Source organism: Caretta caretta, chromosome 28 (genome assembly GCF_965140235.1).
Source record: "Caretta caretta isolate rCarCar2 chromosome 28, rCarCar1.hap1, whole genome shotgun sequence".
NCBI classification, from domain to species: Eukaryota; Metazoa; Chordata; order Testudines; family Cheloniidae; genus Caretta; species Caretta caretta.
The window spans coordinates 14,303,545-14,327,855 of record NC_134233.1 but is presented as its reverse complement, the minus strand read 5'-3'; the positions used below and the strand labels follow the sequence as shown (position 1 = coordinate 14,327,855).

The window sequence follows — 24,311 nt, the reverse complement described above, 5'->3', positions numbered from 1 at the left end:
GCAGTGGGCAATAAAAACCCAGCTAGCAGAGGATGGTTTCGATCCATCGACCTCTGGGTTATGGGCCCAGCACGCTTCCGCTGCGCCACTCTGCTGCCCCCGGGAGCTCCCCACAGCCGGGCAGGGGAGAGCTGTGGCCAGGGGATTTAGGCGCTTTCCAGGAAGGGGCTTGTACACGGTGCCCAGGCTCCAAAGCCGAACTCAGAGGAGATCTCTGCATATCCCCAGCTGGGAAAACCAGCCCCCTTCCCCTTGCTTTTCTCCTGAGACGATCCAGCCGGTCTCCTGCCCCCCCAGGCTGTGTGTGTTTGGGGGGGGGGGGGGGTTCCCCGATCCCCGAGTGTCCCAAACGCCCTGCGAGGGGCCCGCTGGGGCAGGGCCAGGCCCGGGGAGGAGCCGCCCCTTCCTGCCCCCCCAGCCCGGGGAGCCTTTGTGTGTTTGCAGCGGGGCCATGGCCGGGGCCGGGAGCGCAGCGCGGAGGCTGCTCCAGGCCGGCGGCCCGCGGGGCAGCGCGGTGGGGCCGCGGGGCAGGGCCCGGGTGGGCGGCGGGGGCCGGGGACACGCGTGGGGCGGACGCGCTCCTGCCGCGGGGGGCGAGTGTCCCGGGCCGGAGCCACGGAGCCCGGGAGGGGCCCGGAGCCCAGGCTCGGCCGGGAGCCGGGGATGGGGGAGCTGGGGGGGGGGGTCAGAGCCGGAGCTGGGGGGGTCAGAGCCGGAGCTGGGGGGGGGGGGGAGCGGCTGGTGCTGGGGATTCTTGGAGCTGGGAGTTTGGGGCGAGTCGATTTACGGGGTGGGGGGGGGCTCAGAGCTGGCGATTGGGGGGATGTTTGCGGGGGGGGGGGCTCCATGTTCAGATCTGGCCCTGCGGGAGCATTGGGGGTCGGAGCTGGGACTGTCTGAAGTTGGCTGCTTGGGATGTGAGCGAGGTCCCCCCCCCACCCCCCGGGGGACGTGGGGCGCTGGGGGTCGGGCTGCACCCAGCCGGGGGCCCTGCGTTTCCTCGGGACAAGCTGGTCCCTGTTTCACCGTCTCCTCTCAGTCTGAGCCCCCCACCCGCCCCCCCGACTCTGTACAGGAGTCTGCAGGGCAGGAGGGGGCCCTGAAATCTGACAGCCGTTTGTAGCAGTTTCCTCTCCTCTCCCCCCATCTTCCAGGAGCCCCCCCCCCCGAGAGCGTCGGGCCCCTCCGGGCAAAGAGAGAGAAGCCGCCGAAGCCGAGGAGCAGCGGCAAAGCCAGGAGCTGCTGGTAGGTGCCCAGGGCCCAGGTTCGCCAGGGATCCCGGTGCCCCGAGTGACGGCGAATGCAGGGCCCAGCCTGCCAGCCTCAGCCAGGGACCCGTCCCCACCGGAGGGTCCGACACGGGGGTGGCATGGTGCCCGTAGGGTGCGGGAGGCTGCTGGGCAGGAGCGGGTCAGTCTGTGTGAGCCCAGAGCCCCTGCCCACGGGCTGTCTGCGTGTCACAGTGACCGGGGAGCCTTTCCCGCACCTGGGGGGAATGGGGAGGAAATGCGGGCTGCAGAGATGGAGGATTTGGCTCGGTGCAAGTTGATGAGGTTCTGGGGGGAAGTGTCCCTCCTGTTGGTGATGTACAGCTCGCCCCGGCCCTTATCCCTCCTCTCTTCCTGGGATAAACGAACTTCCCACCCTCCACCGCAAGAGATCTTGTGTTCTGGTAAATAACTCTGTCACCCGTCCCGAGGCGCATTTATGATTCTCCCCAGTTACCGAGCAGATGAATGTCAGTGCGGATTAATGCAAAGTAACGCACATTGGAAAAAGTCATATCAATTATGCACAGAAAATGACGGGGTCTAAATTAGCTGTTGCCACTCAAGAAAGAGATCTTGGCATCACGGTGGACAGTTCTCTGGAAACATCCATTCAAGGTGCAGCGTCGGTCAAAAAAGCGAACAGACCATTGGGAATCGTGAAGAAAGGGAGAGATAATAAGACAGAAAACATCCGATTGCCTCTCTATAAATCCATGGTCTCCTGCCAACAAAAAACTTCCACCCCACATAAGCGGCAGCTGTCGGTGGGAGAGCGCTCCTGCCGACAACGTGCTGTTCACCCCCGCACTTTTCGTGGGTCAAAATTTGTCACTGAGGTGTGTGTTTTTTAACACCCCTGAATGACAAGTTGTGCCGACGAAGTTCCGGGGTAGACAAAGCCTGAGGCTGTTCAGCTTGGAAAAGAGACAACTAAGTGGGGGGGATAGGATAGAGGTCTATAAAATCATGACTGGTGTGGCAAAAGTAAAGAAGGACGTGTTATTTACTCCTTCCTATAACACACGCATTAGGGGTCACCCCGTGAAATGAATAGGCAGCAGGTTTAAAACAAACAAGAGGAAGTATTTTTTCACACACTGCACAGTCAACCTGTGGAACTCCTTGCCAGAGGATGTTGAAGGCCAGGACAATAACAGGGTTCAAAAAAGAGCTAAATAAGTTCATGGAGGATAGGTCCATCAGTGGCTATTAGCCAGGATGGGCAGGGATGGTGTCCCTAGCTTCTGTTTGCCAGAAGCTGGAAATGGGTGACAGGGGATGGATCACTTGATGATGACCTGTTCTGTTCATTTTACTTGGGCACCTGGCCTTGGCCACTGTGGAAGACAGGACACTGGGCTAGATGGTCCTTTGGTCTGACCCAGTATGTCCGGTCTTATGTTCTGTGTTCCCCTGTTACTGAGCCGCCCTCTCCCTGTTGCAGAGCCGGATGGCAGCCGAGAGGCAGAAGATGGTCTGGGAGTGGCAGGAACTGCGAGGGTTTCTGGCGGAGCAGGAGCAGCGGCTGCTGTCCTGGCTGGAAGAGCTAGAGAGAGCCATTGTCCAGAGTAGGGATGCGGGCGTCTGCCGCCTGTCCCAGGAGATTTCCCTGCTCGGGGAACAGGGAGGAGAGAAGGGGCAGCTGCCGTTGAGCCCACCCCTGCAGGTCAGGCTGTCGTTGCAATGATCACACGCAGCGTTCCTATAGGAGCGTCTCCGCCCCAGACCCCAAAGCACTTTACAAAGGGGGGTTGGGGCAATTATCCCTATGGGACAAAGGGGGAAACTGAGGCACAGGGAGGGACAGAGCCCTGGACAAGGTCACAAAGTGAGTCTGGCAGCGGCGCCAGGGATGGGTCCTGGGAGTCCTGGATGCTGCAGCCCCAAAGCCTTCTCTCCTGGAAATGTCTGTCTGCATTTTCACTTGGAGGATGAAATCCCCTCACGCACCATGCTGAACCCCAGGCCTAAGGCCCCACTCACAGCAGGTTAATGGGTTCAGTGGGGCCAGGGGCCTTCTGGGTCTCTCAGCACTGGAGGAATTGGGTTCTCAATGCAGAGAAATATCTTCTGCCTGTAAAGTGCCTGGGGAGAAGGTTTCCTCAGTGGCTACCTGCCAGCAATAGGGGAAAGTCCCTGGTAGGGGGTGGCAGCTGCTCTGGGAATGTCAACCTGAAATTCCCCTAGTACCCGAGGCTTCAGTGGTGACTCCCCTGCAGAGCAGGAGGCCTCCTCACCCAGGGACATGCCCCCTGACTGCCTCCTCTTTCTCTCCCTCTTTAGGGTGCTGGGAGCACTGGGGGCAGGTAAGTCCTGGGCTCCACTTTGCTCCCCGTCATGGGCCGTTAGGGTTGATAACTGCACTGAATAGGAAGCTGCCCCCTGCCCTTGGAGCATGTGATTCTGTCTCCCCCAGTGGCTGACTCAGGGAGGAGAAGAGCCGTTCAGGGTCTGATCGCTCAGGAGGTCACAGCAGGGCTGCTAGACACAGGGCCGATGGGCCCGACCTGGCCTGTCTCCCGGCCGCATCCCGTGTTCTGAGGGCGCAGAAACTCAGCTTTTGAATTTTTTAAAGTGAATTGCTGGCCCCCCGCATCTCCGCAGGGTAAAGGGAGACAGCGTTGCCTTGCTGGGGCTGCCCGAAGCCGTAGCTCAGAGAGCGTCAACTCTCCTGTCCCCTGTTAATGTCATCGGGGTGTCAACTGAAGGGAGGACGCTTTGATGTCAACATTCAGCGTTCCCTGGCTGATCACCTGAGCAGGTGGAAAGGGGAAGGGGAGGGAGTGAAGCCTTCGTGGGGTGGAAATTGGTGGTTGCTGTAGGGAGGGAAGAACAGAGGAGAGACACAAGGACAAGGAAGCAAGAGGGAAATGGAGAAAGGAGGGGAAGAACTATCGGGGGCCCTACAGGGGAGTCCAGGAGGGGGTCTGTTTTCCTCCTGAGTGACACTGAGTGTGACAGACAAAGACTTAGCAAAATACTAAGAATTAAAATTGTATTTCCTATACGAAGGGCAGATTCTCACCTTGTCCTTTGCACGGGGGTGTCCCATGGAGAGCAGTGGGTGTTCTGCTGTGAATGGAGCAGGGCACAGAGTCCTAAACTGACGCCCTGGCCCACTGACCATAACGGACAGGGCAATATGACCCTCTCTGCCAAATGAGCTGGATGCCCCAGGGTTACTGCTTCAACTGAAGGGCTTGGGGGGGTTGGCATTAAAGGGCCCAGGTTCACTCCCTGGTGGAGACCGGAGCTCTGTCTGTGGCCACTGTCAGCATGTAGGACCTGCCCAGGCTTCGGTCTGTTTCTCCTCCCCTTCCACATAATCCCAGTGCTGGTGCCCCTTGTTACTGCAGTAAACCAGCGTGGGAGGTGGCTCAGCACCCCACAGAGCCAGAGCGTCCCGGAGAAAGCTCCTGAAGAATGTCTCCGTTCCCTGCTCTGGTGTCTCCCCACTTCCCATCTCTCTGGAGAGCCCAGGGTTGAGGGCGGGTGACTCACCGTGACAATGACCATCTCGGGCTACAAAGCTCAGATCCAGGTTTCCTGGAGTTTGGGGGTTGTTGGGCTCAGGGTCTGGGGATCAGGCCTATTTCTCACCGCTCTTCCTTTCCCCGGCAGGGAGGACGGGGCGTTTTGGAAGCCGGAGCCGGGGTTTGGGGAGCTGGAGAGGAGACTCAGTGATTTCTCTCTGACAAGTGCCGTTCTGCAGGAGGGGCTGCTGGGATTCAAAGGTGAGTGGGAGTCTGGGGGTGGTGTATCCTCTGGTTAGAGCGACTCTGGCCCTGGGGAGGAGTCGGGGACTCTCGGGATGTCACTGACCCCAGGGTCCATCTCACAGCCCCAGCTCCGCGAGTCGCCCTTCCCCATGGGAGTCGCCCTGTGGGGCTGGCTCTCTCCCCAGTGGCTGCATTATCAGCCTCAGATCTCTGTCACCATCTCATAGTTAACAGCAGTTACATTAATAACGAATGGGAACCTCCCCAGGAAAGTGAGGGCCTGAATTCTCTCCTCTCTCTTCCTCTCCTTCCCCTAGAGATGCTGCGACTGGAGCTGGGAAGTGACACGGGTACGTGTCTGTCTCTGACGGGTCATGGGCAGATTTCAGACCAATAACCCTTTTAGAGAATCAGAGAATCAGAGAATATTAGGGTTGGAAGGGCCCTCAGGAGGTCATCTAGTCCAACCCCCTGCTCAAAGCAGGACCGATCCCTGACTAAATCATCCCAGCCAGGGCTTTGTCAAGCCTGACCTTAAAAACTTCTAGGGAAGGAGATTCCACCACCTCCCTAGGTAATGCATTCCAGTGTTTTACCACCCTCACAGTGAAAATGTTTTTCCTAATATCCAACCTAAATCTCTCCCACTGCAACTTGAGACCATCACTCCTTATTCTGTCATCTGGTACCATTGAGAACAGTCTAGATCCACCCTCTTCGGAACCCCCTTTCAGGTAGTTGAAAGCAGCTATCAAATCCCCCCTCATTCTTCTCTTCCTAAACATCCCCAGTTCCGTCAGCCTCTCCTCATAACTCATGTGTTCCAGCCCCCTAATAGTTTTGTTTTGTTGCCCTCCGCTGGACTCTATGCAATTTTTCCACATCCTTCTTGTAGTGTGGGGCCCAAAACTGGACACAGTACTCCAGATGAGGCCTCACCAATGTCGAATACAGGGGAACGATCACGTCCCTCAATCTGCTGGCAATGCCCCTACTTATACATCCCCAAATGCCATTGGCCTTCTTGGCAACAAGGGCACGCTGCTGACTCATATCCAACTTCTCGTCCACTGTAACCCCTAGGTCCTTTTCTGCAGAACTGCTGCCGAGCCATTCGGTCCCTAGTCTATAGTGGTGCATGGGATTCTTCTTTCCTAAGTGCAGGACTCTGCACTTGTCCTTGTTGAACCTCGTCAGATTTCTTTTGGCCCAATGCTCCAATTTGTCTAGGTCCCTCTGTATCCTATCCCTACCCTCCAGCGTATCTACCACTCCTCCCAGTTTAGTGTCCTCTGCAAACTTACTGAGGGTGCAATCCACACCATCCTCCAGATCATTTATGAAGATATGGAACAAAACCGGCCCCAGGACTGACCCCTGGGGCACTCCACTTGATACCGGCTGCCAACCAGACAGGGAGCCATTGATCACTACCCGTTGAGCCCGACAATCTAGCCAGCTTTCCATCCACCTTATAGTCCATTCATCCAGCCCATACTTCTTTAACTTGCTGGCAAGAATACTGTGGGAGACCGTGTCAAAAGCTTTGCTAAAGTCAAGGAAGAACACGTCCATTGCTTTCCCCTCATCCACAGAGCCAGTTATTTCGTCATAGAAGGCAATTAGATTAGTCAGGCATGACTTGCCCTTGGTGAATCCATGCTGACTGTTCCTGATCACTTTCCTCTCCTCTAAGTGCTTCAGAATTGATTCCTTGAGGACCTGCTCCATGATTTTTCCAGGGACTGAGGTGAGGCTGACTGGCCTGTAGTTCCCAGGATCTTCCTTCTTCCCTTTTTTAAAGACGGGCACTACATTAGCCTTTTTCCAGTCGTCCGGGACCTCCCCCGATCGCCATGAGTTTTCAAAGATAATGGCCAATGGCTCTGCAATCACGTCCGCCAAGTCCTTTAGCACTCTCGGATGCAACGCATCCGGCCCCATGGACTTGTGCTCGTCCAGCTTTTCTAAATAGTCCCGAACTACTTCTTTCCCACAGAGGGCTGCTCACCTCCTCCCCATGCTGTGCTGCCCAGTGCAGTAGTCTGGGAGCTGACCTTGTTCGTGAAGACAGAGGCAAAAAAAGCATTGAGTAAATTAGCTTTTTCCACATCCTCTGTCACTAGGTTGCCTCCTGCATTCAGTAAGGGGCCCACACTTTCCTTGACTTTCTTCTTGTTGCTAACATACCTGAAGAAACCCTTCTTGTTACTCTTAACATCTCTTGCTAGCTGCAACTCCAGGTGTGATTTGGCCTTCCTGATTTCACTCCGGCAAGCCCGAGCAATATTTTTATACTCATCCCTGGTCATTTGTCCAATCTTCCACTTCTTGTAAGCTTCTTTTTTGTATTTAAGAGCAGCAAGGATTTCACTGTTAAGCCAAGCCGGTCGCCTGCCATATTTACTATTCTTTCTACACATCGGGATGGTTTGTCCCTGTAACCTCAATAAGGATTCTTTAAAATACAGCCAGCTCTCCTGGACTCCTTTCCCCCTCATGTTGTTCTCCCAGGGGATCCTGCCCATCAGTTCCCTGAGGGAGTCACAGTCTGCTTTTCTGAAGTCGAGGATCCTTATTCTGCTGCTCTCCTTTCTTCCTTGTGTCAGGATCCTGAACTCGACCATCTCATGGTCACTGCCTCCTAGGTTCCCATCCACTTTTGCTTCCCCTACTAATTCTTCCCGGTTTGTGAGCAGCAGGTCAAGAAGAGCTCTGCCCCTAGTCGGTTCCTCCAGCACTTGCACCAGGAAATTGTCCTCTACACTTTCCAAAAGCTTCCTGGATTGTCTGTGCACCGCTGTATTGCTCTCCCAGCAGATATCGGGGTGATTGAAGTCTCCCATGAGAACCAGGGCCTGCGATCTAGTAACTTCCATGAGTTGCCGGAAGAAAGCCTCGTCCATCTCATCCCCCTGGTCCGGTGGTCTATAGGAGACTCCCACCACGACATCACCCTTGTTGCTCACGCTTCTAAACTTAATCCAGAGACACTCAGGTTTTTCTGCAGTTTCATACCAGAGCTCTGAGCAGCCATACTGCTCCCTTACATACAGTGCAACTCCCCCACCTTTTCTGCCCTGCCTGTCCTTCCTGAACAGTTTATACCCATCCATGACAGTACTCCAGTCATGTGAGTTATCCCACCAAGTCTCTGTTATTCCAATCACATCATAATTCCTTGACTTTGCCAGGACTTCCAGTTCTCCCTGCTTGTGTCCCAGGCTTTGTGCATTTGTATATAGGCACTTGAGGTAACCTGCTGATCGCCCCTTGTTCTCAGTATGAGGCAGGAGCCCTCCCCTCTCACGCGCTCCTGCTCGTGCCTCCTCCCGGTATCCCACTTCCCCACTTACCTCAGGGCTTTGGTCTCCTTTCCCCGGTGAACTGAGTTTAAAGCCCTCCTCACTAGGTTAGCCAGCCTGCTTGCGAAGATGCTCTTCCCTCTCTTCGTTAGGTGGAGCCCGTCTCTGCCTAGCACTCCTCCTTCTTGGAGCACCATCCTATGGTCAAAGAATCCAAAGCCTTCTCTCTGACACCACCTGCGTAGCCATTCGCTTTTAGTGACGGGGGATAGCAGCCTCCAGCCCTTGGAAGCTGTGGAACAATGTGAAGCGATGTTACTTTGTTCTTGCACCACTATATTTTCAGCGGACTTGTCTCTTAAATATTTTAGCTCATCAATGTCACTTAAGCATTTAAAGTTTTTGCAAGATTTTTTCGTCCTCTAATTTTTTGTTGCTTTTACTTTTTTTAAGTATTGCATTGTTTACTAATTAAATTAATTTTAGTCATTTCATTTTGGCATTTTTAATTGCGGTCATATTAAGTGTTTAGACATTAAGTTTACATAGTCTGATTTTAAAGCTTTTTTTTGTTTGTTTTTAAGACCGCTAAGATTTTGACAACTTTTCCTGGTTTTGAATATCTGCTTGAGACGTTTTTTTACAAAATACAAAGGCTGAGCTCTTTTTGAACATGTATTTGAAAGTTTCCTGGAATGATTTTATACATTTAAGATAGACTCTTAATTTTCCCCCCAATACATTCCTGTTCACCCCTGGGATAATTACTTTCTGGGGAACATCTTCAGCAGAGCTAGAATTATTGAAAGGCGATGCACCAGAGAGTAAAGGCACGGAGGTAGTGGCCTGCGGGGAACAGAGTAAGTTTCATTACTAATCCTGCTCTTTTGAGGGGTCCTTTTAGAAAATAATTTAACTTACAAGCATTTAAGAAAGTCACTACTCAGTGGAGCAATGGGTCTCTTTGGAATATATTTTAACTGACAAGCCCTTACAGCCTTTGTGAGAAAGGAACAGGATATAATAGAATTTAAAAAATGAAAATTAAGAATCGTGGATCATCAGTTTGCTGCTTCTGACTTGGGTTGAGGAACCTTGGAGGAGTTGTGATGAGAGACAAACTTGCAAAGTTAATAGATGATTTTCTTTCTTCCTTCTCCCCCGTTTTTAAATCCATGTTCCTAAGGCCAAATTTGGCATAGGTAACTTTGTTCCTATGTTTTCTTGTTCTCCAAGCATGTTCTTGGTACTGTCCCGGAACGATCTCATTAGCCCCCTTTTGTTTGGACTCATTTAATTTTCTGCATTTGGTCTTCTTGCACCTGTGCATCACATTCATGGCTGAAAATAATTTAACGTAATTTTCATCAACTTGTTGCTATTGTAAGATCTTCTGAACTTTCATATTCTTTTCACAGTGAAGTAAGGAAGAGAGTTCAAAACGTGGGTGTTATTGGAATTAACAGTTCCCAGGGTCGGTCCATATATGCCATAGCACTTGGCTCATTCATGCTTTGTCTGGGTACAATGTAGCCCTCTCTCTCCAGTCGTAGTCAATGACGATACAAAATAAAGATCTAGGCTTGTGTTTCTCGGCTGGTGGTTTGTGACCCCCGGGGGCTCAGGAAAGGCAGGCAGGAGGCTGTGAGATGTTGAGCATTTCATTATGATCCAAAGCAAAGAAAATCTCACTCCCCCACTCCTGCACTCCCTTGTTCGTTATGGTCAAGTATTCTCTGTCAGCCTCTTGAAATATACAAGTTATACAGAGACTCGGCATGGATGCATGTTTTAGTCTTAATTTTTTAGTAAATGTTCAGGGGTCAGAAAAAAATTGTTCATAGACTATCAGGGTGGGAAGGGACCTCTGGGCGTCATCTAGTCCAACCCCCTGCTCAAAGCAGGACCAATCCCCAATTTTTGCCCCAGATCCCAAATGGCCCTCTCAAGGATTGAATTCACAACCCTGGGTTTAGGAGGCCAATGCTCAAACCACTGAGCTATCCCTCCCCCCAAACTTGCAATAAGTGGTACTCGCTTACTTCTTTCAGCTGGGAAATTAGGCAGTTTTTGCAGCTGTGCACAGTAACCCTTTCATTGCCTGTATGACAGCCAGAGAGACTGAAACCCCTTGGGTGGTTAGTAGAGACGGGGAGGAGGCAGAAAGTTTGGATCCAAACTGGCATTCAGTGCTATCCGCAATTGCAGGAGATCCTTGGTCACTAAGTCTCCCGGGCAGAGGGAGGGGACAGGGGGAAAGACAAGACAGAAAATGAAGGAGAAATAAGTGGGAGGTGGGAAGGTCACAAGCTCCCAAACCTGCCCACATCCAGTCAAAGTCTAAGGCCAGAAGGGACCATTGGAACATCTGGTCTGACCTCCTGTCTAGCACTGGCCACCAACACCACCCAGCTCCCGCCCCCACTAAACACAACAGCTGGAGTGAGACCAAAGTCTTGCAGCCCACGGGAGACTAGACTGTTATATGCCCCAGGCAGAGAACAGGAGGGACTGAGAAGCACCAGTGCCCCAGACCCCCGCAGTGGCAGGGAAATGGTTAAGTGAGATGTTTCCGGGTAATCCTAGTGTGTGACCCACACCCCACGCTGCAGAGGAAGCTGAAACCCCCCCCCAGGTCACTGACAACCTGACTCGTCTTCTTCTCTGGCTGTTCCTGAATCTTCAGAGGAAGGAGATTAAAAAAACCCTCTCAAAATACATTGCGGGGGAAAGTGCCTTCCAGACCCCTGGCAGTGGTGGCTGAGACTCTGAAGCGTGAGCGTGAGGAATGTCATGCATAAAATAGAAGTGAGCCCCACTTAATGGTCCACTCTTTGTGTCTATTGACAATGCCTTCCAGCTGAATATCACCAGCAAAATTCCTTTCATTTCCTGCACCAGCACTGGGCAGACTTTGTCCTGTCCCTGCCTGGTCCCCACCATTGGGGGAGTTGCTCTCAGGGTTTTAAAACTAGGGCAGTGGATTTAGTGCTGGTGGGAGGGGTTGGGTCTGGGCTGTGATAAAGTGATGGAATGTTTTCCCAGCATGAGAGTCAGAAACATCTTGTGCAGGGAAAGGGCCGGGGCAAATCACGATGTGACAGGAACTAGAGGCCCTTCTGAAATCTTCCCTGTCCCCCTTCTCACCCTGACAGGTGGCAGAGTAATCCGCACCTTTGGCTCCAGATTGTCCCAGCCTCTCACAGGACGGGGAAGGGAACTGGCTGTCGTGCAGCCAGTCCAGGTAGGGATTATTGCGGGGTTGCTAGTGGGTTCCTGCTGGAGGGAGAGGGGCAGGAAATACCGAGGGCCTGGGATCTTTGGAGGAGTTTAGTCTGGAGGTGGGATGGGGGCAGGAAATACCCAGGGTGGAGAAAGGGAGGGGGACAAGGCATGTGACAAACTTGCTGGGAGTTGTTGACCCCACGTCCTGGATTCCGGGAACAGACGTAGGGGTTTGGGGGAGGAAATTACCCTATTTGTAGAATGGGGTTGGCGGGGGAACACTGGACAGTGCTGGGAAAATGGATCAGATTCCCAGTGGAAGAACATAAACCTACCCGCCAGAGGCTGCTATGAGATATGAAGTGGATGGCGGGGGGGGAAGGGTTACTCACCAGTGGGGTGTAGAGTAGATAACCCCTCCCCTTCCTTTCAGCTGCTGGCAATGGGAAGCGTGTTGGGATTCCTATTGCGGAGCCAACCCTGGAGCCTACTGAGGGCCCCATCCCATGTATCAGCCTCTGGCTTGTAGGTGTGTGATGAATGAGAAGATGACCTTCCCCCTCTGTCTGCTGCGGGGGACTAGGGGATCTCTATCTCCCCTCCTGTTTTGCCTCCTGGCTGCTCTGAGCGGGGTGGGGGTGGGCACTGAGGGTTGGACTCTTCCTCTTTCAGGGGCCGGTGACCTTCGAGGAGGTGGCTGTGTATTTCACCAGGGAAGAGTGGGCTCTGCTGGACCCCCGTCAAAGAGCCCTCTGCAGAGACGTCATGCAGGAGAACTACGAGAATGTGACCTCGCTGGGTAAGGATTCCTGTGCCCTTGGTTATTAGAAGGGGAAATGCCAAGTTAAGGTTCACACCACCCCCACAACGCCACCTCTACTCTGCCCTATCTCAGCAACAGCCCATTAAGTGCATTGAAATGGGGCAGACTGGGTCCCTCAGGGTTCACATGCGCCTCCCTTCATATCATGGTCACAGCTCTGCCAAGCTACTCCAACTACTCCCTCCACCATCCAGTTACACCTACAGCTGACCCAGTGCACACAGCTGGGGGGCATGCGGATAAATGCTGGGATTCCCTCCTGTGAACACAACACAAACAAGGGCATGTTCTTAGTCCTTCATATCTATTGTAGAATCATAGATTTTATGGTCAGAAAAGGCTATTAGGACATCTAGTCTGACCACCTATATAACACAGGTCATAAAATTTCCTCAAGTTACTGCTGTACTGAACTGAATATGCTGTGTTGGACTAAATCCTCCCCCAGAAAGGCATCCACTCTGACTTGAAGACTTCAAGAAATGAAGAAGCCTCCACTTCCTTTGTTAGTTTGTTAACCTTTGCACCAGCCATACTGAGCCACTCCCAGTGGCTAGCGCCAGCTGCAGGGCTAGGGGCAGAGTTAAGGTTACATTTTAGGGTTGGTGTGTATATTAACTCTTCCTTTTCTGGTTTTCAGAGGTTTAAGTTTAGCCACCACACACCTAGTGGAAAGGCATGCAGCAGAACTGGGCAACCTGTACTCCATATTTATATAGTTTGGGGGCTTTTGATGTCCTCATTTTTTTAATAGACTTTTTCGGCGCTCTGTTTCTGCATGAGAGATTTTGCCGGCATAATTCTATCAATTAAGGATATGTTTTTTTGCATCCCTAACAAACAGAGCTATGCTGACAAAACTTTGCAGCTCAGAAGAGGCCAGAGTCTGCAAGTGGATTTTAAAACACTTTAAAATATTGCTCTCAGCCCTGAAATTTTGGAATCCGGGGGGAAATGTCGAAGAGGAACTCCTGCAGAATGCAAGCAAAATGCACAATACACATAGTCTGAGAATTAACAGTGGTACGGCTCTGACTCAGATGAATTGGTGTAGCTCAGAGGCAGTGGCCACAGCATGTCCTCTTCACCCCACCAACCAATGACTGAGAGCAGTGTGAGGTTACTATTCAGGAGTTCTTGTGGAGGAGGGGAGAGGAGAGCAGGGAGCAGTGGGAAGAGAGAAGATGATGGGGGAACTAGTGCTTGTTTGGTGCCAGAAGCTAGGGAAGGCTGAGTGTAGTGGGAGGAAGGGGATAGGTATGTGGAAGATTACACTAGAGGGAATCAGGGAGGGATGAAGAGGAGGTGAGGAATCAGAGGCAGAATCTCCTGGGAACAGGTAGTGTGGTGGGTCTGGGGAGTGGGAGACTGGGAATGGAGAAAAGGGGGTGGAGGTCCCAGCAGTGGTGCTGTTGGAGGGGGAGGATTGGGTAGGAGATCTGGGATACGTGGAAGTGGAGCAGACTGAGGATAGTGGGAAGGGTATGGGGAGTGGTTGCTCCAAGGAGCAGGAAGGATCTGGTGGCAGTAGGAAGGGAAGGTTTCAGGGAGGCAGATATTTGGGGCTCTCCGCTGAGAATGCTTTTGCCAAAGTCTCTAATGCCCTCTCCCTAAGCAAAGCTCAGAATCAGCACTCCATCCTTATTCTTCTTGACCCGTCAGCCGCCTTTAATACCACTGACCATGGTCGTCTTCTTGACATCTTGTCTTTTTCCTGGCTCTTCTCCTACCTCTGTAACCACTCTTTAGCGTGTATTTAAGAAGATCCTCCTCACCCCCCCACACACACTCTGGTTTTCTGTGGGGGTTCTACAGGGCTCAGTCCTTGGTCGCTTCCTCTTCCTCTGCATTTTATCTCTGGGAAATCTCACCCATAAACACAAATTCAGCTTCTGTCCCTATGCTGATCAATCACAGATCTACCGCTCTACTCCAGCCCTGTCTCCTTCTGTCCAAACTGAAATCTCAGCCTCCCTCTGATGACTCCTTGTGGATAGCTAGCCATCAACTCAAGCTCAACATCTCAAATGTCTAGAACAGAGCTCTTAATCCCCCAAGCTAGCCCTCCCGCCATCTCCTTTCTTGCTGTTCACCCCAGAATTAGCTGATGAAATCTCAGAGCATCTGGCAAAATTTGCAAACTCAGATGACAAGATAGGTTCCAGAAGATTGGAGAAGGGTTAACATAGTGCCCATCTTTACAGAGGGGGAAAAGGCGAAGCTGGGGAACTATAGACTACTCAGCCTGACCTCCAATACCAGGGAAGCTACTAGAGCAATGAATAAAATATTCAGTTTGTGAATACCTGGAGGACGAAGGGCAATCGAGAGCAGCCAGCATGGATTTACTAAGAACATAGTGTGACAAACCAGCTTGATCATCTTCTTTGATAGGGTAACTGGTTTGGTGGCTAAAATAGACCTGGACTTCAAAAAGGCTTTTGACACAATCCCATGAGTAAGCCGGAGAAATGCGGGTTTAACGGAACTACCATTAAATGACTATATAATTGGTTACACAACCACAAACAAAGAGTAACTATGAATGGAATGATGTCAGACTGGAGGGATTTCTCAAGTGGGGTGTCACAGGGATCTGTTTTGGATCCACTGTTATTTAACATCTTCATTAATGACCTGGATGTAGGAGTAGAGAGCATACTGATCAAATTTGCAGATGACACAAAGCTAGGGGGGGGTTATCAACACTTTGGAGGATAGAGCATCTTGATAAATTTGCAAACTGGGCTATAGACCACAAAATGAAATTCAACAAAGACAAGGGTAAGGTGCTACTCTTAGGGAAGTAAAACCCAATGCACAAATACAGGTTGGGGGATAACTGGCATGGCAGCAGCACTGCTGAGAAGGATCTGAGAGTTGTGGTGGATCACAACCTCAACACAAAGTCAACAGTGTGATGATAATGCAAAAAAAAAAAAACAAAAAAAGCAAATGCATTAACAGAAGCATAGCATGCAAATCACAGATGGTGATGGTAATGCTCTACTCAGCACTGATTTGGCCTCAGGGGGACTCCTGTGTCCAGTTTTGGTCACGAGTGACTAGATAGGATGTAGAGAAACTGGAAAGACTCCAGAGGCAAGTGACAAAGATGATCAAAGGGATGGAACACAAGCCAGTGAGCAAAGGCTGATGTAACTGGGTGTGTTTAGTTTGGAAAAAAGAGTTGAAGGGGTTGGGGGGGTGATAGTAGTTTTCAAATACTCAAAAGGCTGTGTAAGCGTGTGTGGCCATGCCTCCCGGTCTATCCCTGAGGGAGGCCATGCCACCTCACGGTCATGCTCTTAGCACTGCAATCAATTAAGGGGGATTATCAGTCTTCAAAGCTCAGACCACTTGATCCAGGCTGAGCAATAGTGAGTCTGTGGTGCCCGGCCCTCAGGCAGGACTGGGCACCAAGAGTCCATGCTCTGGCCTGCAATCAGGGCAGAGCTGCAAAGTCTCCAAGCCCAGGCCCTCAGTCAGGGTGGGACAGCAAACAATTAGGGGCTTTGCCCAAGGCGAGCAGCAAACAGGCTAGGGCTCAGGTAAGGGCAAGCACCAAACAGCCTGGCATCCTAGCTCGGTGGATGGTAGACCAACACAGGCCTCCTGGCTGAAGATGGGGAGGCTACCACCCAACTGTCTGGGTGGCAGGAGGTAGGGAGACCCTGGCCCACCTGACTCCACGGGGTCCTAGCCCAGGGACCTAACAGTGGCAGTGTAGTCTGCCACTGGATCAGCGGGGATCCACCCGCAACACATTGACTTAGTGTGAGGCCAACACTCAATCAGACGATGGTCTAGTTTCCCTGGGCTACTTCCTACAGTCCCCAGGGTTTTGGTACCTCTGGCCTGCATTTCCCTGGGATCAGTGGTCTTTGGCAACCCCATCAGCTTGTCGGCACCTCAACTGGCCAGTGACCCTGGTTGGTCTGGCCATTCCTCTGGCAGCAGTCCAAGCAGCTCCTCGGTGTCCCACTCTGGCAGTGGGTGATAAGCGTCTGTCTTCCACAGCAGCTCCAGCCCAACTGAGCTACAAGTCCCCCCTTTTGTAGTTCCGCTTCCTGTCCCGCCCTCAGCTTCCGGAGGGGTGGACGTGGCTTTCCTGGCTCTGTAGCCCAAGGGGCAGGTTGTGGTCCCTGCTGGTCTTCCTTGCTATGGGCTGCTATACAAAGAATGGAGAACAGTTCATCTCTCTTGCCACAGAGGGCAGGACAAGAGGCAGTGGGTTCAAACCACAGGACAGCAGATTTAGATTAGATCTCAGGAAAAACTTCCTAACTGGAAGAACAGTAGGAAAAGATGCCTAGGGAGGTGGTGGAAGTTTATTCACTGGAGGTTTTCAAAAGGAGGCTGGAGCCATCTGGTGGTTTAGACTCAGCAAATCCTGCACCTTGGCAGGGGGTTAGACTAGATGACTAACTTTGTGGTTCCTTTTAACTCTGTGGTTCTAAGGGAAACAGGGGTTAGCCCTTTGAAAAAACTAAAGCTAGCATGTCGCCCATTAAGGGTACGTCTGCACTGCATCTGGAAGCTGCCTCCCAGCCAGAATCCATGCTGACTCCCTACAAATAAGGGTGGAGGCCCTAACATCAAAGCAATGTCTCCACACCCATTTTTGAATGCACTAGTGTGAGACCCAGCCTGGAAGGCAGCTGACTTCCTGATGCACTGTAGACATATCCTAAAGAGGGCGGTCCCAAGGGAGACTGTATGAAGGTTGGGTCATCTAACTTCCTGTAAATCCATGACGCAGCTCCCTCCCTTGGCACCCTGTCACCGTGCCTTAGTGGGTCAGAACTGAGGATGCCAAATTCAGGACAAACTGCTGAGAAATAGGGCAAACACAAAACAAAACTGGTGGTTATTCTTTTATAAAATAGACCAAACCAGCCACAAAAGTAAACTCCTGTTTCACCACACTGGCTAACAAGAAAACATAAAGGCAGTTTTCGCAGGCATTCCAGTTCTTATAACACCACCAAAAACACTGGATTCACATATGAGTATTTAATACAACCAGTGTCATTAAATAATAGGTTCTTCTGATCCCAAAGGATTAGCCACGCCCAGGTCAATATACAACTTAGATCTTACCCAAAACTCACGCTGGTGCCAATCCTTTAGTATCTAAAATCTAAAGGTTTATTCATAAAAAGAAAGAAAGGTGAGAGTTAAAATTGGCTAAGGGAATCAATTACATACTGTAATGGCAAAGTTCTTGGTTCAGGCTTATCGCAGTGATGGAATGAACTGCTGGCTTAAGTCAAGTCTCTGGAACACATCCACAGCTTGGATGGGTCATTCAGTCCTTTGTTCAGAGCTTCAGTCTGTAGCAAAGTTCCTCCAGAGGTAAAAAGCAGGATTGAAGACAAAATGGAGGTGTTTCCAGGGCCTTTTATAGCTTTTGCCATGTGGAGGGCATCCCATTGTTCTTACTGTGGAAAATTAGAAAAACAAGATGGAGTTTGAGGTCACATGGGCAAGTCACGTGTTCATGCCCATTTTCCCCCAGTCATTGCAGGAAGCCATTACCTAGGTTCCAGACAGCACATTTACATGACAGTCCACTCAGCGTAGGTGAGCTTCTCCCATGGTCCATTGTCAACCCAGTGTTTCTTGATGAACCACTTAATTTGAACAGTCCCTCCAAGACGTGCTAGCTAGCTACCTTGTAGGCGTTACTCTGCTATGCTTATAAGAAACGCACAGGATCATTTTCAGGGGAAAAGGCAATATGCTGCGTTTATTGAAGATACAACATTTAGTATACGCATTCAATCACACACCACACACACACACATTGTCCCGCCAGTTGATGCTATAGTTACCAGTCCAGAGTCCGGATCAACCTACTGGCCAGCTAGGTTGATCATGGGTAGGAGAAGCTGGGTTACGTTGGTCGTCACACGGTGCTCTGGGGAAATCTTGGCAGGGTGAAGCCAAAGTTTCATGGCAAGGCCCCCTGTTTATATAGTGATTTTCCTTCATTAGGACCAATGAGTTTTGCACCATGATGCTGTAATCAATTATTGTTTGAGTTCTTGTTTTCTTAAATTGTCCTTCTCATCCTTTATCTTGTTCTTTCATCAAGTCCCTCAGGGAGCTATCCCATGCTCGTTTAGTTCACAGCTGTCTTGTCCTCATTGATAGGTTCCTGTCTCATCTTTTGAGTCATCAATCTGCCCTCCTTTGACATTTCAATAGGGGCGTGTTGCAGCCTCCCGGCGCCCTTGCATCTGTCTCTCATACCTCTCTCATACATCTGGTTCAGCTATGGCCTTCACACTTATCTCTTAACACACACATTTCTCATTCACACACAAAACAAAATTAATTTACATACAACATTTTGAACAGGAACATCAAATTCCAATACAAAAGAAAACAATCATGGCATTCGTTTACTTATTTTAAAATGCTAAACCTAGAACAAATTGGTGACCCGCAAAGGTCTGTTACTGCCTTGAAATCAGTCCAGACACAGATTCTGGCTCATGGATCTCTACTCGTTGACCCATTGGGCCATTCCTTTCTGTTATTCAAAAAGGGTGGCTGGCAGGATACGATCAAATCATACACCAATGCATTTAATACATGCTACATTCTTATTCTTTATCCTTCATTCTAAATTCTATAAAATACCAACATAAAATCCTACTACTCCATTTGGGGGAAAAGTTTGGGGGAGTTCAGTTTCTGATTTTTATTTGACCTCTCTCAAGCATTTGTTTTGGTTTGGCCTTCCCCTTTCCGTCCCTGTTTTGAGGTTTCTGTCTCTATCACAGCTGGTGATGCAATGGTGTGTGAGAAAGAAGAGCAGAATTCTCAGCAGGAAGATGCTGAGCAAGTGGATAAACACAGAGTATTATCGCAAAGATCGGAAAGGAATGAGTCCAGGAGTCATGAGCAGGGAAAATCCTGTGAGAATCAGCCCAGACCAGAAAAGGAGCAGGGAAACCAACCAGGAGAGAAAGTGGATAAATGTATTTCCTGTCGGGGAACTCAGAAGGACCTGAAGGAAACCACAACACAGCAGGAAATCCTCAGGAGAAAGAGAAAAAATACATGCACTGAATGCGGGGAAAGCTTCCGTGACTTTTCAGCCCATATAAAGCATCAGAGAATCCAGACAGGTGAGAAACCCTGTGAATGCAGTGAGTGTGGGAATATCTTCAATTGCAGCTCAAACCTTATTACCCATAAAAGAATCCACACAGGGGAGAGGCCCTTTGAATGCCATGAGTGTGGGAAATGCTTCACTCAGAGGTCAGCCCTTTCTGAACATCAGAGAATCCACACAGGGGAGAGGCCCTATCAATGCCGTGAGTGTGGGAAATGCTTCACTCAGAGCTCAACCCTTTCCGAACATCAGAGAATCCACACAGGGGAGAGGCCCTATGAATGCCGTGAGTGTGGGAAATGCTTCATTTACACTTCAGCCCTTTCTAAACATCAGAGAATCCACACAGGGGAGAGGCCCTATGAATGCTGTGAGTGTGGGAATACCTTCTCTTGGCAGTCAGCCCATGTTAGGCATCAGAGAATCTGCAAGGGGGATCAACACCGTAAAATCCTCTAGGGCTATCCGTACTTCCTTTTCTTGAATATTTTTCCTGATTCCCAAATAGTAACTTTTAAGCTCTTTGAACTGTTTGCAGCACCATTATCCCTCAGCTTGTCCAGAGGAGTGGTCCATTTTTGCCTTTTGCAGTTCGCCCTGTTTTGAGGTTGACACATTGGTTCTTTCTATCGACTCAGTTGTTCCATGAGTAATTCGAGTGTGTACTTCCTACCAGGGAAACAGGAAGCATCACATTTATACCATTCCTCCTATTCCAGTTATTGTTAGAGTCACCAATGATACAAATTGTATCATTGCCAGTTGTTCTCACATTGCTCTGGGTTCTGCTGAAGAGCGGTTATATTGGGAACTTTTCAGATTATATTTAAATGAAGAGGAGCAGGGGCAGGGGGAAAAGTATCATTTCAGCCTCTGTGACACTGCAAGGAGATGGAGTGACTCAGAGATTCCCTCCTTCCCCATCACTGCAGAACTGTTACCTTTTGTCTGAGCCATGCAGAGTGTATCTTCATCACATTCTATCCCTCCACTTTTCAAGGTGTCATGTGATGAAGTATTCTCAGTTGTCTGTGCTTGGAGATGATGCTTTGACTTCTTTAATCCTATATCAGAGTCGCTATGACTGGAGATGAAAGTGTCAAAAACCTGGAAGGGGAATTCAGATGGATCCCAAACACACTGTGATCATTTGGAGTTTAAATCCCAGTCTCCATCTATTGGTAAAGCTTCTTCTGGCAAGGTGGCTGTCCGTCCCCCCCCCCCCCCATTATGGGGGATGCTAGGATACTAAAAATTTTGTAAATAACATAACTGACTATTGAGACAGTGTTGAGTGAGGTATGTTTGAATGGATCAGAGAATAATGTGATGGGAGACTCTCTTGTCCTGATTCTGAATAATCAAATGTAACCTGCTCTGGAATTTCACTTGACACTTTCATTGTCATGTATTCTATCTCTCTGTGATGTGGGTTTCTATCTTTCCTGAAGGCTGTTTGGTCACCCAATTAGATATTAGTTCAGTTTGATAGGCTATAGCTCAGATTTATTGGAGAATTTAAGACAAATGACCATTTGCTAATGTTATCATTTCTCACTTCAGCCTTGCTTTTTCCCCATCCCTCCATGATGACATGGAGAAAGTTCAAGTGCAGTTCTGTCAACAGGAGAGAACTCTCCAATTTACTGGACATGCTAACAAAGAAAAAATGGTGATTTAAAATCTCCGCTCGGAAATGGTGAACAACAGCAGAACCCCAACTAACAGAAGGAAGTGCATATGATCACAGTGTAGTTCAATTGTTTAAGGCAATATTGTCACAGATGATCTGGGGAGAAAATTCCATGGTAAGTGATTTTGAACTAGGCAAAATGCCCTTGTATTTGGTTCCCAAAGCATGTGTAACCCAGGCCCTACAGAAGATCTCTCCTGGCTAATTCTGTGGCATAGGGAATGGTCCTCTTCATGATGCAGATGTTGAGGAAATAGAAGTGGGGTTTTTGTTGAATTTATCCTTTGTAGGTGCTAAAAATGTTTATAAAATGAAAGCAGTGTGGGAAATCTAATAGCTTTAGAAAAATAGCAATTTTTGAATAGAAACTCCAGCTCTGGTAACTAACAGAGATTCTGATCCAGCCCTGTATCCAATCCCTTGCCTGGAACTGTGCCACCAAATTAAAGAAAAGCTGGGTATGGTTTGGGAAGCCATTCCTCATGAACACTACTGAGATTTTGAGTGGTTTTGTAAAGGATTCTACTTCAGAGAAGTGTAAATTTACCCTACCCAAGGCCAAGGATTTGGAAAGAACTGGGGTTGAAAGTGTACACACTCAGTTCTTTGTTTCCACTCCAGTAAAGGAAGCTATGGTGACCAATGATCCAAGGAAAATTGTTTGTACAACTCTACTTCCTAGTTCAGGGTCACTGATTACAGTTCCAGTGGATACCAAGGTTAGACTGAGAACAATCCTCCTTCACCATTTGGATCCAAAGAGAGAGTGCTTCATAGGACATTCCTTCCCTGTAGATCCCAAACTGGGTGCCTGATTGGGTAACAAGGACATTCGGGCTGTAGAAACGATGGTAACCAATGAGGCAACGAATGCGTCAGCCTCGGATTTCAGACTTCCATATACATGCACGTTAAGTCCTGATTCTCTGGTTTTGTGTCTGACATGATGGCTACACAATAAAGCTGATGTTGGCGCAGCTGCCCCAATGTAGCTGCACTGGTGTAGCATGCTATTAGAGATGCTGTAAGCCAATTGGAGAGATCTCTCCCATCGGACTTCATTAGTCCAGCCCCCTCAAGCGGCGGTGGCTATGTTGTCAGGAGAAGCTCTCCTGCTGATGTAGGACATCTGCACAGGGGGCTAGGGCTGTGTAACTACATTGCTCATGTCAAGGATGAATCCCCACTCTGAGTGCAGAAAGTGGGGGCCCGCGAGGATTCTAAAAATGAATACGGGTCACTCCAGGCTTGTATTAAACTCCCAAGGTTACAGCTTTTCTCTGACTTTGGCTTGGTAAATGCTACCAACACCCAAATGCAAAAAAAAAAAAAAAAATTCCAAAAAACAACAAAAAAAACCAACCAAACAAAAAGAACCACCACCACCCTTGGACCCAGGAAGGAGCACTTGGGAATTCCTCCCTGTGGAGTACCCTCAAGCCCTTTCACCGCCACCACCACCCCTTCTGGGAAGAGCAAATCAAACATCATGCACAAACCACTTATGACACCAAAAATGCAATCCTGTTCTTAAAAAAGGTAAATTTTATTAAAAACAAAAGGACTCTTTACTGAGAAGAATAGACAGGCCTGGAACCAGAGCTGATCCAGAGAATAGAAGGGTGTGCTGTCTTCCAGGTGCTAAGATATGGGATGTAGACTTGAGGTTGAAAAGGATCCTAAAGGGAGCAGGAAAGAATCCCCTAATTATCCTTCATGTGGGAACAAATGATACGGCTAGATTCTTGCTGGAAAGTATTAAGGGAGACTATGCTAGGCTGGGGAAGACGCTTAAGGAAATGGAGGCTCAGGTAATCTTTAGTGGGATTCTGCCTGTTCCTAGAGAAGAGCAACAAAGGTGTGACAAGAATATGACTATCAACAGATGGCTTAGGCAGTGGTGCTATAAGGAGGGCTTTGGGATGTATGGCCACTGGGAGGCCTTCATGGACAGAGGACAGTTCTCTCGGGATGAACTTCATCTGAGTAGGGAAGGAAATAGAGGCTGGCACAACTGATTAAGAGAGCTTTAAACTAGGAATTTGGGGGAGATGGTTGGGAGATGTCCAGGTAATCTCCACGCCGGATTTTAGCATTGAGAGGGAAGAAAACGAAGTAAGAGAGGATACAGCTGTGGGTAGGATATAAGGAGGAAGGGCAGTGTGGATACCAGTCTAATAGGTCGTACTGGCTGTAGAATGATCGTGCCGAATCGGTTACAGAATGTGAGTGAGTCCAAACAGCAAAAATTAACATGTGTTTACACCAGTGTGAGGAGCCTAGGTAAGAAAATGGAGGAACTAGAGTGACTGGTGTAGGAAATGAAACCAGATATTCTTAGGATAACAGAAACATGGTGGAATAGTAGTCATGACTGGACTACAGGTATTGAGGGGTATATGCTGTTTAGGAAAGACCGAAATGAAGGTAAAGGTGGTGGAGTAGCATTGCGTATCAATGATGAGGTAGAATGTAAAGAAATAAGAAGCGATAGAATGGATAAGACAGAGTCCGTCTGGGGAAAAATCATATTGGGGAAGAAAACTATTAGAGCCTCCCCTGGGATAGTGCTTGGGGTGTGCCGGGATCTAATCTGGATATGGATAGAGCCCTTTTTAATGTTTTTCATAAAGTAAATACTTATGGAAACTGCGTGATCATGGGAGACGTTAACTTCCCAGATATAGACTGGAGGACAAGTGCTAGGAATAATAATCGGGCTCAGATTTTCCTAGATGCGATAGCTGATGGATTCCTTCATCAAGTAGTTGCTGAACCGACTAGAGGGGATGCCATGTTAGATTTGGTTTTGGTGAGTAGTGAGGACCTCATAGAAGAAATGGTTGTCGGGGACAATCTTGGTTCGAGCGATCATGAGCTAATTCAGTTCAAACTGAATGGAAGGATTAACAAAAATAAATCTGCAACTAGGGTTTTTAATTTCAAAAGGGCTGACTTTCAAAAATTGTGGCGGTTTAATGATGAGACAGAACACAGCTTTTTGCAAGCAGGCAGGCTGGTCAGCTGAGATGGGCGTTCTCTGCCCCCCCGCCTTCTACCTTCTCCTTTTATTATATTTCTCCCCCTAAGCATTACACACTGCTACACAAAGGAATGTGTGACGTTAATTCATATACTTAGTTACC

General features: G+C 49.4%; 1 protein-coding gene across 1 annotated transcript; it reads left to right on the top strand.

The window, feature by feature from the left end:
• The first annotated feature begins 318 nt into the window (after positions 1-318).
• LOC142068374 (uncharacterized) lies at positions 319-22,170 on the top strand. The gene is made up of 9 exons (XM_075124004.1): positions 319-514; positions 1,155-1,245; positions 2,716-2,937; positions 3,555-3,577; positions 4,893-5,005; positions 5,308-5,340; positions 11,451-11,539; positions 12,193-12,319; positions 19,138-22,170. Exons 3-9 carry the CDS (start codon positions 2,722-2,724, stop codon positions 19,929-19,931), a joined length of 1,395 nt encoding a protein of 464 aa, XP_074980105.1. The 5' UTR covers positions 319-514; positions 1,155-1,245; positions 2,716-2,721; the 3' UTR covers positions 19,932-22,170.
• The last annotated feature ends 2,141 nt before the right edge of the window (positions 22,171-24,311 follow it).